This window comes from Oreochromis niloticus, linkage group LG7 (genome assembly GCF_001858045.2).
Source record: "Oreochromis niloticus isolate F11D_XX linkage group LG7, O_niloticus_UMD_NMBU, whole genome shotgun sequence".
Classification (NCBI taxonomy): Eukaryota; Metazoa; Chordata; class Actinopteri; order Cichliformes; family Cichlidae; genus Oreochromis; species Oreochromis niloticus.
In genome coordinates this window covers 62,733,795-62,749,739 of record NC_031972.2, presented here as the reverse complement: position 1 = coordinate 62,749,739, position 15,945 = coordinate 62,733,795, and the positions used below count along the sequence as shown (strand labels likewise).

Sequence of the window (15,945 nt, the reverse complement as noted above, 5' to 3'; positions counted from 1 at the left end):
TAAAGTAATTTTAAAACTTAGTAGCGGCCACCATTGCTTGAAACTGAAATTTGGCTGGACCGCGCTATGAATTCTGGGATATGGTGGGCCACGAAGGACACACCCAACCCATCCTTCAAATTCGGGGAAATGAAGGACGCATTTGTCGGCCGCATTTGAAGGAGTCGACGAATTGGGACAGCCTTCGTCGCCTGGCTGTGACGTAATCGGCCTTCAAATGCGGCCTCTGAAGGATGCAGCCGACGTTTTGGGACACAGCTACACTCCCCAACTTTAACATCTCATCTTTACTGTTTTCTAGTTGCTGTATACAAACTTGCCAAATATTCTCAATTCCTGAAAATCTCAAATCACTCATTAGTTTTGACCAATGAGGTCAGAAGCATCTAATTCTATATCCTTACCTTTTGGGGGTAATGATTTCTAGAGCTTTTAAAGTTGTCATGGTTTTGACAGCCTGGTTCTGGTACGTGTGGGGTCACAATGTTTTGAACAGAACATTTGTGAATATGCAGTGTAACCCCATAATTCATAAGAAATATGAAGATGTAACATACCGTATTTTCCACACTGAGGCGCACTTAAAATCCTTTAATTTTCTGAAAAATCGATAGTGCGCCTTATAATCCGGTGCCCCTTATGTATGAACTCTGATTGTGCTCACTGACCTCGAACCGATTTTATGTGGTACACGGTGCTCAAAAATCTGTCAAAAATGTTTTAGTACGACTTTGGTAAGCTATGAAGCCGCTTGATGGATTGTTGGAGCATTACAGCTACCGTAGTCAGGAGCCTCGCAGAGTAATCTATTCAATTCAATTCAATTTTATTTATATAGCGCCAAATCATAACAACAGTCGCCTCAAGGCGCTTTATATTGTGTAGTACAGCGGTCCCCAACCCCCGGGCCTTGGACCGGTACTGGTCCGTGAGTCGTTTGGTACCGGGCCGCGAGAGTTGAGGCTCAGGTGTGAAATGTATGTTTTTCAGGGTTTTTATCGGTTTTCAGCATAATTTTGTTATCGTTTTTATCGTTAACTCGGTTTTCCTGGGTCTTTTCAAGTGTGTTATGAATAAATCTTCTTTTTTTCCGGTACCGGTACTAGTTTTATTTTGTTGTATTTATCCGCGACACCTTAAAGGCCGGTCCGTGAAAATATTGTCGGGCATAAACCGGCCTGTGGCGCAAAAAAGGTTGGGGACCGCTGGTGTAGTAGATCCTACAATAATACATACAGAGAAAACCCAACAATCATATGACCCCCTATGAGCAAGCACTTTGGTGACAGTGGGAAGGAAAAACTCCCTTTTAACAGGAAGAAACCTCCGGCAGAACCAGGCTCAGGGAGGGGCGGGGCCATCTGCTGCGACCGGTTGGGGTGAGAGAAGGAAGACAGGATAAAGACATGCTGTGGAAGAGAGACAGAGATTAATAACAACTATGATTCGATGCAGAGAGGTCTATTAACACATAGTGAGTGAGAAAGGTGACTGGAAAGGAAACACCCAATGCATCATGGGAATCCCCGGCAGCCTACGTCTATTGCAGCATAACTAAAGGAGGATTCAGGGTCACCTGGTCCAGCCCTAACTATATGCTTTAGCAAAAAGGAAAGTTTGAAGCCTAATCTTGAAAGTAGAGATAGTGTCTGTCTCCTGAATCCAAACTGGAAGCTGGTTCCACAGAAGAGGGGCCTGAAAACTGAAGGCGCTGCCTCCCATTCTACTTTTAAATACTCTAGGAACAACAAGTAGGCCTGCAGTGTGAGAGCGAAGTGCTCTAATAGGGTGATATGGTACTACAAGGTCATTAAGATAAGATGGGGCCTGATTATTTAAGACCTTGTATGTGAGGAGCAGGATTTTGAATTCAATTCTGGATTTAACAGGAAGCCAATGAAGGGAAGCCAAAACAGGAGAAATCTGCTCTCTCTTTCTAGTCCCTGTCAGTACTCTTGCTGCAGCATTTTGGATCAGCTGAAGGCTTTTCAGGGAGTTTTTAGGACTTCCTGATAATAAAGAATTACAGTAGTCCAGCCTGGAAGTAATAAATGCATGAACTAGTTTTTCAGCGTCACTCTGAGACAGGATATTTCTAATTTTAGAGATGTTGCGCAAATGGAAGAAAGCAGTCTTACATAGTTGTTTAATATGTGCGTTGAAGGACATGTCCTGGTCAAAAATGACTCCAAGGTTCCTCACAGTGTTACTGGAGGCCAAGGTAATGCCATCCAGAGTAAGAATCTGCTTAGATACCATATTTCTAAGATTTTCAGGGCCGAGTACAATAACCTCAGTTTGATCTGAATTAAGAAGCAGAAAGTTAGCGGCCATCCAGGTCTTTATGTCTTTAAGACATTCCTGCAGTTTAACTAATTGGTGTGTGTTACCTGGCTTCATGGACAGATAGAGCTGGGTGTCATCTGCATAGCAGTGAAAATTTGTGCTATGTCTTCTAATGATGCTGCCTAAGGGAAGCATGTATAATGTAAACAGAATTGGTCCTAGCACTGAACCCTGTGGAACACCATAATTAACCTCAGTGTCTGAAGAGGACTCTCCATTTACATGTACAAATTGGAGTCTATTAGATAGATATGATACAAATCACTGCAGTGCAGTACCTGTAATACTTACAGCATGTTCTAATCGCTCTAATAGGATATTATGGTCAACAGTATCGAACGCTGCACTGAGGTCTAGCAGGACAAGCACAGAGATGAGTCCACTGTCAGAGGCCATAAGAAGATCATTTGTAACCTTCACTAAAGCTGTTTCTGTGCTGTGATGAGCTCTGAAACCTGACTGAAACTCTTCAAATAAGCCATTCCTCTGCAGATGATCTGTTAGCTGTTTGACAACTACTCTTTCAAGGATGTTTGATATGAAAGGAGGGTTGGAGATTGGCCTATAATTAGCTAAGACAGCTGGGTCTAGAGATGCTTTTTAAGTAAAGGTTTAACTACAGCCAGCTTGAAGGCCTGTGGTACATAGGCGATTATTAGAGATAGGTTGATCATATTTAAGATTGAAGGATTGAAGCATTAATTAATGGCAGGACTTCTTTGAGCAGTTTTGTAGGAATGGGGTCTAAAAGACACGTTGATGGTTTGGAGGAAGTAATTATTGAAGTTAACTCAGAAAGATCAATTGGAGAAAAAGAGTTTAACTTAACATTGATGGTACTAAAAGTAGCTGTAGATAATATTACATCTGTGGGATGATTATTGGTAATTTTTTCTCTAATGATTAAAATTTTATTTGTGAAGAAGTTCATGAAGTCATTACTAGTTAACGTTAAAGGGATGGTTGGCTCAGTAGAGCTCTGACTGTTTGTCAGCCTGGCTACAGTGCTGAAGAGAAACCTGGGGTTGTTCTTATTTCTTCAATCAGTGATGAATAGTAAGATGTTCTGGGTCCTAAACTCCGTCAGCATCAGGTCCCAAAGTCAAACAAACACGGCCATTATTGCAAACATTTTAAGAGATACTTATTATTCTTAACATCTCAACAGATACTCTGACCCATAACTATCGTAAAACGCTTCGACTGGTACCGAATGGGTTTCTGGTACGGATCGGGTAGTGACAACGGCATCACTGAGAGTTAAAAACTGTCTGAATTCTTTCATCTTTAATAAAATGATCAGCGTTGCTGCTTTACCAGGTGTAACAATTAAGTTTAACATCCAGGCATCCATGAAAACAGAATTTATTACATTTAACGGAGTTAGAAGTTAGCAGGAAGTTAGCTCGCTAGCTTCCACCTAAACATGATATAGCATGTTCTGACTGAGACATTTCTGAAACATTCAAACGTACAGCTCTGCTATCACTTCCAACATAAATGAAGACAGAAAACTAAACAGCAGTGACGTTTGTAGGGTTACTGAAGTTGGGCTAGCTGGTATATAATGATGTGCTACGTGATCGCTAGCGACACAGCTATGTTAGCATAGCATAAACACAGTGAAGCTGGAGGATGAACGCTAACTTTTTTCCACTCAATAAAAGTTAACGTGAGGGTTCCTGATGGTTAGGGACAAATGCGATCGCATGGCAGGATGCTGTAAACGGACCAAACTTCAGTCAGGAGAACAACTGAGATAATCCATCCACAATACGAGGTTATTCATTAATATACTGCAACAACACGGGAATAGAGCAGCTGTGATAGAATACAGCATTAATGAATCAATGGTGCGAAACTGGAGGAAGCAAGAAGAATGAGTTGAGTAAAGTTTGTGACTTAACTGACTGTTTTGTTTCGCTTAATGTGCCATATGGTCCGAAAAATATGCTAATTTATTCCTTTTTATTTTATTATATTTAGTCCTCATTTGATATATTGATGATGAAGGTGCTGTTTAGTTAAGTGTATAATCCAGATAATCTCTGACGTTTTGCCCTTTCAGGAGCTTTAATAGCTGTTGCTAAATTTGTTACTAAAATGCTTTGTTCTGTCTGTTTTTCTTGTTCTGCACCGGCCTGTTCCTGTTCCTGTTCCTGGGGTACCTGCTCATGTCACCGGCTATGACAGACTCATGTGAGTGCCTCTATCCAAAAAGCACCGGGGTCAGATCATTCCTGCCTCAGAAAACAGAACCGTGAGCCAACTAGATTGGCAGAATTCCTGAAAGCATCACTGCTTTGTTCACAGTGTTTAATTTAGCGTTTAGTTCAAAACCTTTTTCATGTGGCCTAAATAACAACAATAATAAAAGCAACAAAGCATAACATTTTCACTTAATTATTAAGAAAAACTGTTTTTTAATATGAATTATTGAACTCTTCCACTTTCTTTATCTCACTGGAATCTGATCGTGCATGTGCAAGCGGTCGCAGCAGGCCTCCAGTGCTCAGGGAAATTATATGAAATTTCTTGTTTCAGATGAGATGAATTTACCAACTGATGAAATTAAATCAAAGTCTTGTCTGATATAAAATTTTAATTGGTAGTTATCAGGGATTTGCATCACCACTGAAGCCTCTGTAAGCTTCTTTTACTGGAATGAATATCACAAAATAGGTAATAATAGTACTTTTTTCGAAGGAACTATGCTTTGAAAGAGGAAACTTGGAGAAGTAGTGTCTGGCTAATTATTTGCTTCAGAAAATAGTCTGAGTGATATTTAATGGGAAGAGCTTGTAACTGTGTGTGTGTGTCCATATGTCTGCAGCTGATTTCAATGGGGCAGCCAAGGGAACAAATATTCCGAATGACGGGCCCCGGTGCTGACCAGGATCCCAAAGGTCTCTTCACCATTGACATGAATTCAGGAACCGTGTCAGTCAGCCGCTCAGTGGACCGTGAGGCCTCCGACTCCTACCAGGTCAGCATGTGTTTGAGCCGTGTTCAGATCTGGTGGTTATCACTTTTTCATTGTTTCACTGATTCACAGATTCCTCGACACATTAGCTGTCACTTTCTTTATTTCTCTTTTGTTCTCAAGTTATTAATACGTTTCAATAGTTCAAATAAAGGTTTCTTTAGTGTCACACTGACACCTGGAAACATACAAAAATTTAAAAAAATATCAGAATAATTATTATTAGTGTTGGTGGTATTAGGATGGTCTTTGTATTCAGGCAGTTCGTGCCATCAGTCAGAAGTTGGAGGTTTCTTTTATGTTAAAAGAACGTTAGAGTCTGTTTGAGGTGCCCACTAGTGTTTCTGCCCTGGGGGGTTTCAGCCGAACAAAAGCCATTTCCCTTAGAAAGGAAAATAAGACACGGGCAGAGAAGCTCTGCCTTTTAAGTCAGCCAATTGATCTTATCCTGTTTTCTGAAATCAGGCATAAGTGAGAGTGTTCAACTGGGTGCAAGCTGGTGATAAGCTAACTGGATTTTTTGAAAACCCAGAAATAATTCATTCTGTAAATACCAACAGATGTGAGGGGGGAGCGAGCAGGACAATTAGAAACCCTGATGAATAATCACATGCAAGCTGACATTCACCATTTTTTTTTCTTTTGCACTGCTCAGTTACGCGTGTAGTGGACAGTAGAGTACAGTGGCTGCAATCTGATTACTGACAAGAGCATCCAGTGATTTAGCTTCCCTACAACTGTCTCCTTAAAAACATGTATATAAAATATCAGTTTCTGTATTTCGTGTATAAATGATTCCAAATAAATGATTGCAAGTATATATAGCAGATTTTCACACGAATAGTTTATTTGCTCTGAATCACACAGGAAAAACACCAAGTGAACCAAAATCCTTCGCTACAAACAACGCAAGAACGTCCAGTCCACTTATGTGTCTGCGGCTGATCAACAGTACAGGGAGAAGATGCTGTCATCCTGACTTTAGCAGAGCATGGCTAGTTGCTGGCTTGTACAGACTGTTTCACATCTGTAGCACCTTGCTGCATCCCAGAATCCAAAGTATCCGTGGCTACGAGAAGTTTTTTAGCTCAAACTTGTAAGATACAACTGCTAGTTGGTTCTACTCACGTTCACGGATAAACAAAATGTACCCGGGTTCATTTGGAATCTCACCAACACCACCTTCTCACAAGGGTCCGCACCCAAATAGTATGTGGACTGATTCTTATGTAGCACTCTGCTACTCTCACAGAGCACCCAAAGCTTTATGCAACATGTTTCTAACATTCAGACACATTAGTTCCCTCTTTGATGCACCACAAGGAGCGTGGGATATTTAGCATGCAGTTTAGCAACCAGGAATCAAACTACCAACGTTTTCTCCTGAGCCACCTAGGTGTGACTTCTGTGTTCACATCTGCACAAGCGAATCACACCAAGGAGGGAAAATGGACCGGAGTTTGATTTAAATCGTCCTAAGACTTTATGAGACTTGTGTTTTTGGAGTGTCCTAGCCGTCCAGATTTGACCCGTTTTCTCTGATACGTGTGCTTATCCATTCTTTTTGCTTTCAACACATTCATTTCAAGAACTGGCTGCTTGCTTGTTACTTACTATATTTTACTGCTTTGGCAAGTGCTGCTGTGACAAAATAATCAATGTTATTGTCTCTGCTTGTTAGCGGTGACATTGGTGCTGGCCGGGTTGAATTGTATTTTCAGTTTGGCTTCCGAAGATGATCCAAACAAAATAAACATGATGATATCAGTTTTTATATTTATATGAGATTACTTTTCTGTCTTGTTTGTTGTAATTATCGAACTCTTGCTTGTGCCCTGGGATAGACTGGGAATCTGCCCAGGTGTACGGCATCCCTCACCCTATGACAGCTAGGATAGCCTCCAGCCCTCCCTGAGAACTCTTCTTTTTTCTTGTAAATCCTCCACAACCCTGTCTTTCATTTTTTCCGATATTATATTCACACTTTACTTGAGCCTTGGCCAACATGCCACAAAGTCAACAAGTTGTAACAAGGTTTCCGTAGGCGACCCTGTGGAAGGAGAAGTTTGCATGCAGTGGTCTCTGTTTCCAGAATTTCCGAGGGACTCTCACCCAGTCTGCTTTTGGCACTGTGACAGGGGCGTCAGTCGGTTGCCAGCTTTGGCTCTGCACTGCTCCCTGTGGCTTCCATGCAGGTCTCTAAAGACACAAATCTGCTGCTGCCTGGGCCTTAGTTTCCCCTGTCTGTCCCTGCACACATCCCACAGGGACCTCCAGTTACCTTCACTGCAAGGGTTTTATGGTTAAAAAGCTCTTTGTCTGGGTGCAACTGTCAAGTGGACGACCCTGTATGTTTTATTTTTATTTGCATTTATTTATTCTGATGTGAGCAAAGTCGGCTTCTAAATGTGTCTGAATGTTTAAATAAGAGAAAAGTAGCACAACATCTGTCTTTGAAAGGGAATTTGAAGCCCACTTTCACCAGCTTAGACAAACTGACATTATTTTAAACATTAGTATTGTTTTTTGTGCTTGAATGAAAATCCATTGCAGTCACAGAGCACCTGAAGTCCAGAATCCATGGACATCTGTGTTTTCTCTCTGGCAACGTTGTGCCACCTTTCTTTGTTTGTGCGTCTTCAGGTTTTTCTTCAGTTGCCTGACCCAGAGTTTCTTTTGCACTGAGCTTTGAGTCCTTATCTCCTTTCATTGTGACACCCAGTCCAATCAGTTTCGTAGTGTTTGGCTGAATCTGAGAGTGTAGCCCTTTACACTCAGCAGTCACATCATCATTAAACACTAGTGGCCCGGTTCCACTGACAGACTTAGAGTTCATGCCTATTCCACAACATTTCCTCCACCATGTTTGACAGGTAATGATATGTTTCACATCATGAGCTGTTTTTCTCCTTCTCTATACTTTTCATTATTTAAGTCTTGGTTTCGTGTCTTTCAGATGTTTTCCTGTTCTTGAGTGTAACCAGTGGTTTGTGCCTGCATGTAAAGCATCTGTTATTGACAGTCGTGGTGATGCCTTGTTGTTGTAGACTGTGATGATGATGCAGCTTCCTCCTTGGGAATGTTTGAGACTCGATGTTATGAAGTTATTTTCATTAACCAGGGAACTTGTTCGACCATCAAGCCTTTCAGGTGTCCTGGTGTTGCTGAGGTACCCGCTCTATTTATGCATTTAGGAGCATACCAGATTGTTAGCTTTACCACTCCACATGGTTTTCTACTATAATTGAGCGCTGTGTATAAATATAAGTGTCAGTGAATGCAATACTTTTTTTTTTTTTAAATAGTAGTGGTGGTGTACAGAGGCAAAATTACCAGACGTGTGTCACTGTACAAAAACCCACAAAGCAGTAGCTTTAAAACAACCTCTCTTATCTTACAGTTTTTGATTTAATAGCTCAGTGAAATAAAGTTTTTGGGTCCAACAAAAGTTTGTAAACTCTGGGGAAGAAGACAGACACTGAGTTAGAAAAGAAGAAGCAGAGCAGCGAATAAATGTCCAGGGACATTTTCCATTAAAAAAAATTGTATTGTATTCAGTATGGAGAAATTGAGCTCAGCAGAGAGACACGTGATGGCACGGTGACTAATGTGAAGGACTCAGAAGAGACAGTAACAGAAAATATAGAAAATGGGAAGGCCTTACATTTTTATGAATATTAATGATAATTTTTTTTTAAAGTATCAAGATGTTGAGTCAGCACCACATTCAAAGACTGTTTAATAATTAGTGTCACTTTTTAATAGAGGAGCTGAAGTTATCTGTGGACAATATTTACACGCTATTAGAAAACCTGCTGCAATGAGGGAGATTTATTAAGGAGGAAACTGTGATCTTAACGTTATTAAGAAAGTGTTTTTCCAAAAGCAGCTGATTGATCCTTCAGTGATTTGGCTCTCTACATTTTCTTGCCTCACGTAGATGCTGCTTCTTCATGATTTTATAAAGCAGCTTTAAAGGTAAATCTTTGAGGTTATTTAATACAACAAAGGATACTGTACGTATTATTGATTAGTGTGTAATGATTTCTTCTAAAAAATTGATTCATTCTTCTAAATGCAAACTTAATCCATTAAAAATACACTGGTTGTTGTTAGCCTGCCATCTTGAAACCAGTGGCTGAGCTGGACATTGTTACTCTGCATAACTGTGTGTATGTATTTGGCTATAGTAACACTTACAAGTTACTTGTAATGTAAAGATCACTAATAGCTCTTTCAAATGACATACGTGATTTGCCCATGCATATTTTGCTCATCATCTTTCTCATCGTGTCTTTTTCCTCCTCCTCTGCACTGCTCTCTAAGCTAACATTACACCAGATAATGAGCCTTAAACATCTTCAAAATCAAACTTTTCCTCTGACGAGCAGTTTGAAGTCCAACAAAGTTAGATCTGCTTCAAAGAACGCCGTTCACCAACGCCAGCAAACAACAGCGCTCACAAATGGAAAGGTGCAGGATTCCCTCAGCTCACCTCATTATCACTTCACTGACTCCATCGACTCCATCCAGCTCCTTGCACAAAGCTGAGGTAAACGGCGGACTGACAGCCTGCAGGCATTAAAGGGGCCAGAGTTGTGTGTCTTGTTTAATTGTTTATACAATTGAATTGGGAGGTGTAAGAAAACAGAGATCATGTGACTGTAATCTATAATCTACAAACATGTAGGGTTGAGACTTAACGTGCTGTACCATCATCAAGTCATGGCTTTGGTTTATAGACCTCTGTAGACACCTCTGGTTTCAGGCTTCCACACCTAGAAATCCCAACAGTAGCATTTTGTTGTGTTGTGTTATTTTTTATTTATTTACTTTTGTTTTGGTCAGAAATTGTTACATTTGGGAGAGAAATTTAAGTGCTGGAGTGTGCACACCTATCTTTAGTTATCGGCAAAACAAAATAAAACAAAATGACAAAAAGCAACTATTAAGAAATCCCATTCCTGCGCAGTTCATTAAAAGGAGGAAACAAAGAGACTTTGTTTTTGTTTGTTTTAAATACTCGGTGATGGATTTTTCTCACTTTTACAGATAGTTTTAAGTTTTCTTTCTAGAACTGCAGTTGTTGGCGCTTCATTCGGTTCCAGAGGTTTCTGCTTGGTTACATAGATCCTCCACAGAATTTATAGACCCTTAGAGTCAGAGAGCACTTTAATAAACTCAGCATACCCACAGTGCAGATTAAGGACGGCTTTAACCTCACCAAATACATTAGGTGCGGTTAAAGCCATCCTAACAGTATGTACCTGACTGCTGACCCAAAATGAATATTTTCCAACCTACCAAACGCTACCTTTGCATTCACAGTGTCATAATAAATGGTCAAAAATCTAATTAGAAACTTCCGTCAGTGGTTTAATATCTTTGTGACAATAAAAACCTCATCCAGTCTAATATGTCATTATTTCTAATTCTTGATTGAAAAAGCCTCTAATATAAATTCTGCCTTGCATTGTATCTGGGTCATCACTAATGATTGTTATTTCCAGCTTGATAATTGTTATACCTGAAGGCAAGACACTGAGTCAGGCTGGGCATCAGCATACGCACCTGAGCACACAGGCCTCACATTTCCTCTTCCTGTTGTTTTTCCCAGCCAGGCCTACATCATAACTTGCTTTCATTTATTTTGTTATAACGAGGAGATTTTAAAACAAGTACATTTGTTAAAAAAACAAACAAACAAACAAACAAACAAAAAAAAACGGTACAAGTGTCTCCTATTAAATTCAGTCTGGTTTTATTATCACTTGTCCAGTGCTGTATGAAGACTTCTGTAGTCCCCACTGGCTGTCACAGTCTCTCCTAGTCACATTCATTAAGGGTGTCGCCTTTCCCATTGTAGCTAATGGCTTCATGGGAATGAAACATGAAATATTCAGCGGTAGATTAAAATCACGATTTTTCCAAATACATTTTATAGGCAAAGTAAAGCGAACAAATGGAAAACCATTTCATATGTTAAATGAATCTATATATTATATCTGCTGTTTTTAATATGTTGGAATTGATGTTGCTTCACATGATTCACGTGACTAATTTTATTTGAAAGGGGTTGCTTGCATAGAGTTACAACTATGGGACTAACACTTTAGCTTTCAGTGCTTTGGATTAGTATACAAGCATATTTCTTATTATGCATACCCAAACAGAACGACGGGGAGAAATATGATGGCCATATTAAACACCTGAACTAGTTCTGAACTGAAAGTGTCAGTTATAAGTTACTTTTAATTTAGAAACCCCAAATAGCCCTTTCAAACTATATATACACACATACAGCACTGTGCAATAGTTTTAGGCAGGTGAGGGGAAAATGCTGTAAACAAAGAATGCTTTCATAAATGAAAGTGTTAATCATTTATTATCATCAATCAACAAAATGCAGAGAATGAACTAAAGAGAAATCTAAATCACATCAATATTTGGTGTGACCACTCTTTGCCTTCTTCTAGACAGTTTTTGAAGGAGCTCAGCTGGTAGGTTGTTCCAAACATCTCGGAGAACTAAGCACAGATCTTCTGTGGATGTCGGCTTCCTCACATCCTTCTGTCTGTGGTCCCAGACACACTCGATGATGTTGAGATCAGGGCTCTGTGGGGGCCGTAGCATCACTTCCAGGACTTCTTGTTCTTCTTTATGCTGAAGATAGTTCTTATTGACTTTGGCTGTGTGTTTGGGGTCGTTGTCCTGCTGCAGAATACATCTGGGGCCAACAAACAATCATTTATATTTCTGAAAGCTTTGTTTGTTTACAGCATTTTTTCACACCTGCCTAAAACTTTTGCACAGTACTGTATATGTTGTGCTTCCACCAAGTGGCAAAAAAAATCTATCATTTCAAAGGTAAATTGGCCGTTTTGATTGTTTGTTTGTTAGTTTTTGAAGTGATATTTAGGCTAAAGCTGTTCTCCATCAATAGACGTGATGAAGCGGCATTCAGCTACGTCTGGAAGCCCTTAATGTAAGTGGTTGATTTTCTCTCCTCAGAGTAAATCTCCTCATATACATGACTTTTTTATCTCAATCTCATGTCTCTGCAGCTTATTGCTGTTCAATACATGCCCTCTGGTAAACTATCCGGTATATATGAGGTGTGAACTGTTATTTAACCATCATTGTTAGCAATATAAGAAATACAATCAATGTTTTGTTGTACAGACAACCAAGGTTGTATTGAACCCACCTTATGCTTCAGCTTCCTTCTCCCATTCTCCTTTCTATTTGGCTGTATAATGATCATTGATTACTTTGGGAAAAAATGCTGTACCCACCCACAAGGTCACAGTATATCAAAAAAGTATTGCCACAGGCTTTAAGAAAAATAAAATCGATAAAGTTGACTGGCACGGTGTCTAAATGCAGTGGTCAGTGTTTTGGATGCTTTATCTTGGGAATTTATGGATGCAGCCACTGTTGCAAGCAAAAGTCCAAACTAAGCAAAACTTGATAAAGACGTTTAAGGAAAGTAGAGTCTAACTTCAGCATAACGACGGCAAGAGGTCAGCGCAAAGCAAATGGAAACTGGGAATTCTAAGTAGGCTGTTACAGCAGGCGCACAGCTGAGCAAGGCAAGCAAACAAACCCCTGACAAAGTAAAATATTTGCTGTGAAAGAACAAACAGACGCAGTGATCAGCTGGGCCACATGTTCACAAGGATTTAATGTCAAACATTATTTTCTTATTAAGCTCAATTAGGGTGAAAATGAATGTTAATGAGATGGAAAACGGAGCGGATGGGAGAGAGGGGTACGGGGAGGAGTGCGAGGCTTATCGCTGCAATTATGACAAGCTTGGGTCGGGTTGATAGCGGCGAGTAAGAACTCTAATTGGCTTAGAACAGAGGAAGGAGAGAACGTGAAGAGATAAATAACAGTCTTGTTTACACCGGTAGAAGGATGACCCACAGTAATACAGGTCATTGCAACAATAAGTGTGCCGAGTCTTTTATACGTGCTTACCTTGGAGAAGCTGAAATTTAAAGTACAAAAATAAAGTAGTGCTGCACACATTTTATTTATGTAAAAGTTTAGTGGCGTTCGCTGCACAAAGTCAGTTCTAATTGTTTAAAAAAGTACATCAGTAAATGTTTTTTTAATAACAAATAAAAAAATGCTAATAACTTGTTGGATTTCTTGTTAGCCTGCTTTAGGATGTTTGCCTCAGAACTCCAGGTGTTGCAACCTGTGTCGTGATGTAGAAAGGGGTATGCCCCTCTGACAGCAGATATAATGCACCACATTTTGCTCCTTATATTGTGTCTGTCAAGGCAGAGAACACGGTGACAAAGGAGGGGCTTACTGAGAAGAAGCTGTATGGATCCATCTCAACTCTAGAATGGCTGAGATTTCAGGTGACAGCTAATTTGAAATTTAGATTTAGAAATATCTCAGCTTTCAAGAGCTCTACAAAGCTGTCCTCTCAAAACAGTTTTTGGAATTGTCAACAGGTATAAATCAAGCTAAGTGTTTCCCCCCATATTTACTCATAATTTCATAGATAAGATGTCTATGAATCATAAAATTCTTTGGCAGATCAGTTTTATGCAAATGACTTATAGTCGCCTTACGCTGTGACTCACTTTACTGTAAATCACTGTTAACTTTTTGTCTTGCTTTTCTGTCAGGATGCTGGGTCAGCAACCCAGCATTTTCAGTGTATTTTGTATTTTTGATTTCTTATGTTATATTGAAATATGTGAAGTTCTGCTATTATTATTAGTTTGTCTTGGTTGAGTTTTAGTCTAGTTTATGTTTCTTCTGTCTCCTGAGTCTTTTCCTGTCCTCCATGTTCTGCTTTCAGTCACGCCAGTGCTTCAGTCTCTCCTTGTATTTAAGTCCTCTATCTTCCTCTGTTTGTCTGGCTACATATTTCTATGAGTGTCAGTTTCTTCATGTCTCAGGTTTTTTCCTCAAGTTCAGGTTCAGGTTCTGTTTACGTCATGTCAGTTTTCATGTTTTAGTTTTTCCCAGTTTAGGTTTCAGGTTAGTTGTTCTCCAGTTTGCCATCAGCCTAATAAACAGCTCGCTTTTGTTACACCTTAGTTTTCTCTCTCCTGTGTCTGCTTTTGGGTCCACACATTTTCTTCGTTTAGTGTCCCTTTACTCTGCAAAATATTCTAAACTGCGCGTACAGTGTTGATAGATGGATCAAAGGTGAAATCATATAAATTTTTCAGATTTTACATTTAGGTCAATTTCAATAAAGAGAGCTCGTTAGAAGGAACCAAACATGATTTATTGATATACAGAATTTAATAAATCCAGTGGCCCTTCACAGCAGAACAGAATCACTGTGGCGATAGGAACTAGGGAAGGACCCCCGGCGTCTAGACGCTGGTAGTGGAGATAAAGATGGAGGCTTGGATGAAGCCTGAGTAACATGGGAGACACAGAGATGGGGAGGAGGTGGGTTGCATGAAGGAATCTGCAAGGGAGAAGGATAGGTGAACAGTGAGATTTCAAGTACACAGAGTGGAGGCTGATTGGCCTGAAGAAGACTAAACAAGTGATGTCTCAGTGGGTTTGACGCCGTGGAAAAGTGGAAGTGATGTTGAGCTTAGATTAGCCACCAAACACGTGGAAGCAGACAGTTGTGTGGCTACAGAGCTTCCTCATTGAACTTGCACATAAGCTTCATTAGTATTTGAGCATTAAATTGAGCTTTTTGTATTTTTGCCTCTAAATCAAACAAGCACACAGTTTTGATTAAAGATGACTAAGATTACTGCATTAAATATTTACAAAATTTAGTAATTTTTATATTTAGTCTATACCTACATTTAATAGTTTTAGATGCTCCAATATAATTGACGGCCAAGCAGTTACATTTCCTTGTAATTCCACAATAACTTAAGCAGACAGCATGGGGTTGAGTCCAAGTTTTGAAATTGCTTTTAGTACGTTTTCCCTTTAGACTGTCGGTATGAGAGCCATGTCCATGCAAGCGGAGAAGGCCACCGTTAGGCTTAAAAAGCAAAACAAACCAATTAAACCAACTAAATCAAATTTATTTCCTTGATCAAGAAAAAAATATATCTAGTCAAGTCAAGAACACTCTCAAAGACACGGGCATGTCAGCGTCATAGTCTAGAAACGAGAGAAACCTTCATCAGTTGAAGTACAGAGGATTACATCAAGGTGCAAACTGAAATGTTGCAAAAGCACATAATCCACAAAAGAAGCTGAATAAAACAGAACCAGGGAAAAAAATACAATAGTTGAAGTAAACGGCTAATAACAAACATGTATCTACATTATTACATGAAGTAAAACACACATTGTTTTCTCCCAACAACACCGGAGAACCATCTGCTGCTTTTAAGTGTGTCTCACTGTCAGGTTTGCTGTTTGTGGCTGGTAGAAAGGAGCCCAAATGCAGACTCGCAGAGGCAAAGGTGAACTCAAACATCTCGGCCTTATTGCTGGAAGCTCGGAAATACAAAACTAAACTGGAAATATACATTAAAGTAAAGAAGCTAGATAAACAAACGAAACACAGCGAGGGATGAGGGAGAACACAACGAACAGAGAAAAACACAGACAGTAAATGCAAGAGGTTAACGAGGGAATGAAGATCAGGAGGGGAACACAGC

General features: G+C 39.8%; 1 protein-coding gene and 1 long non-coding RNA gene across 4 annotated transcripts in view; one reads left to right on the top strand and one right to left on the bottom strand.

Moving 5' to 3' along the window:
* The window catches only part of cdh13 (cadherin 13, H-cadherin (heart)), a 356,939-nt gene that overhangs the window by 146,518 nt on the left and 194,476 nt on the right, over positions 1-15,945 (top strand). For both annotated transcript variants that reach the window (XM_013272522.3, XM_013272523.3), the window contains exons 5-6: positions 4,540-4,545; positions 5,180-5,332. In XM_013272522.3, coding sequence (XP_013127976.1) covers positions 4,540-4,545; positions 5,180-5,332 — 159 coding nt within the window. The remainder of the gene's footprint in view (positions 1-4,539; positions 4,546-5,179; positions 5,333-15,945) is intronic.
* On the bottom strand, positions 14,396-15,768 carry LOC102077733 (uncharacterized). 2 transcript variants are annotated; one of them, XR_269430.4, is made up of 3 exons: positions 15,630-15,767; positions 15,131-15,317; positions 14,396-14,777 (listed from the first exon to the last, which is right to left on the bottom strand). It is a non-coding gene; the product is annotated as an uncharacterized LOC102077733 (long non-coding RNA). The 2 variants fall into 2 exon arrangements; XR_003220900.1 differs by lacking the exon at positions 15,131-15,317 and having other exon boundaries at positions 15,630-15,768.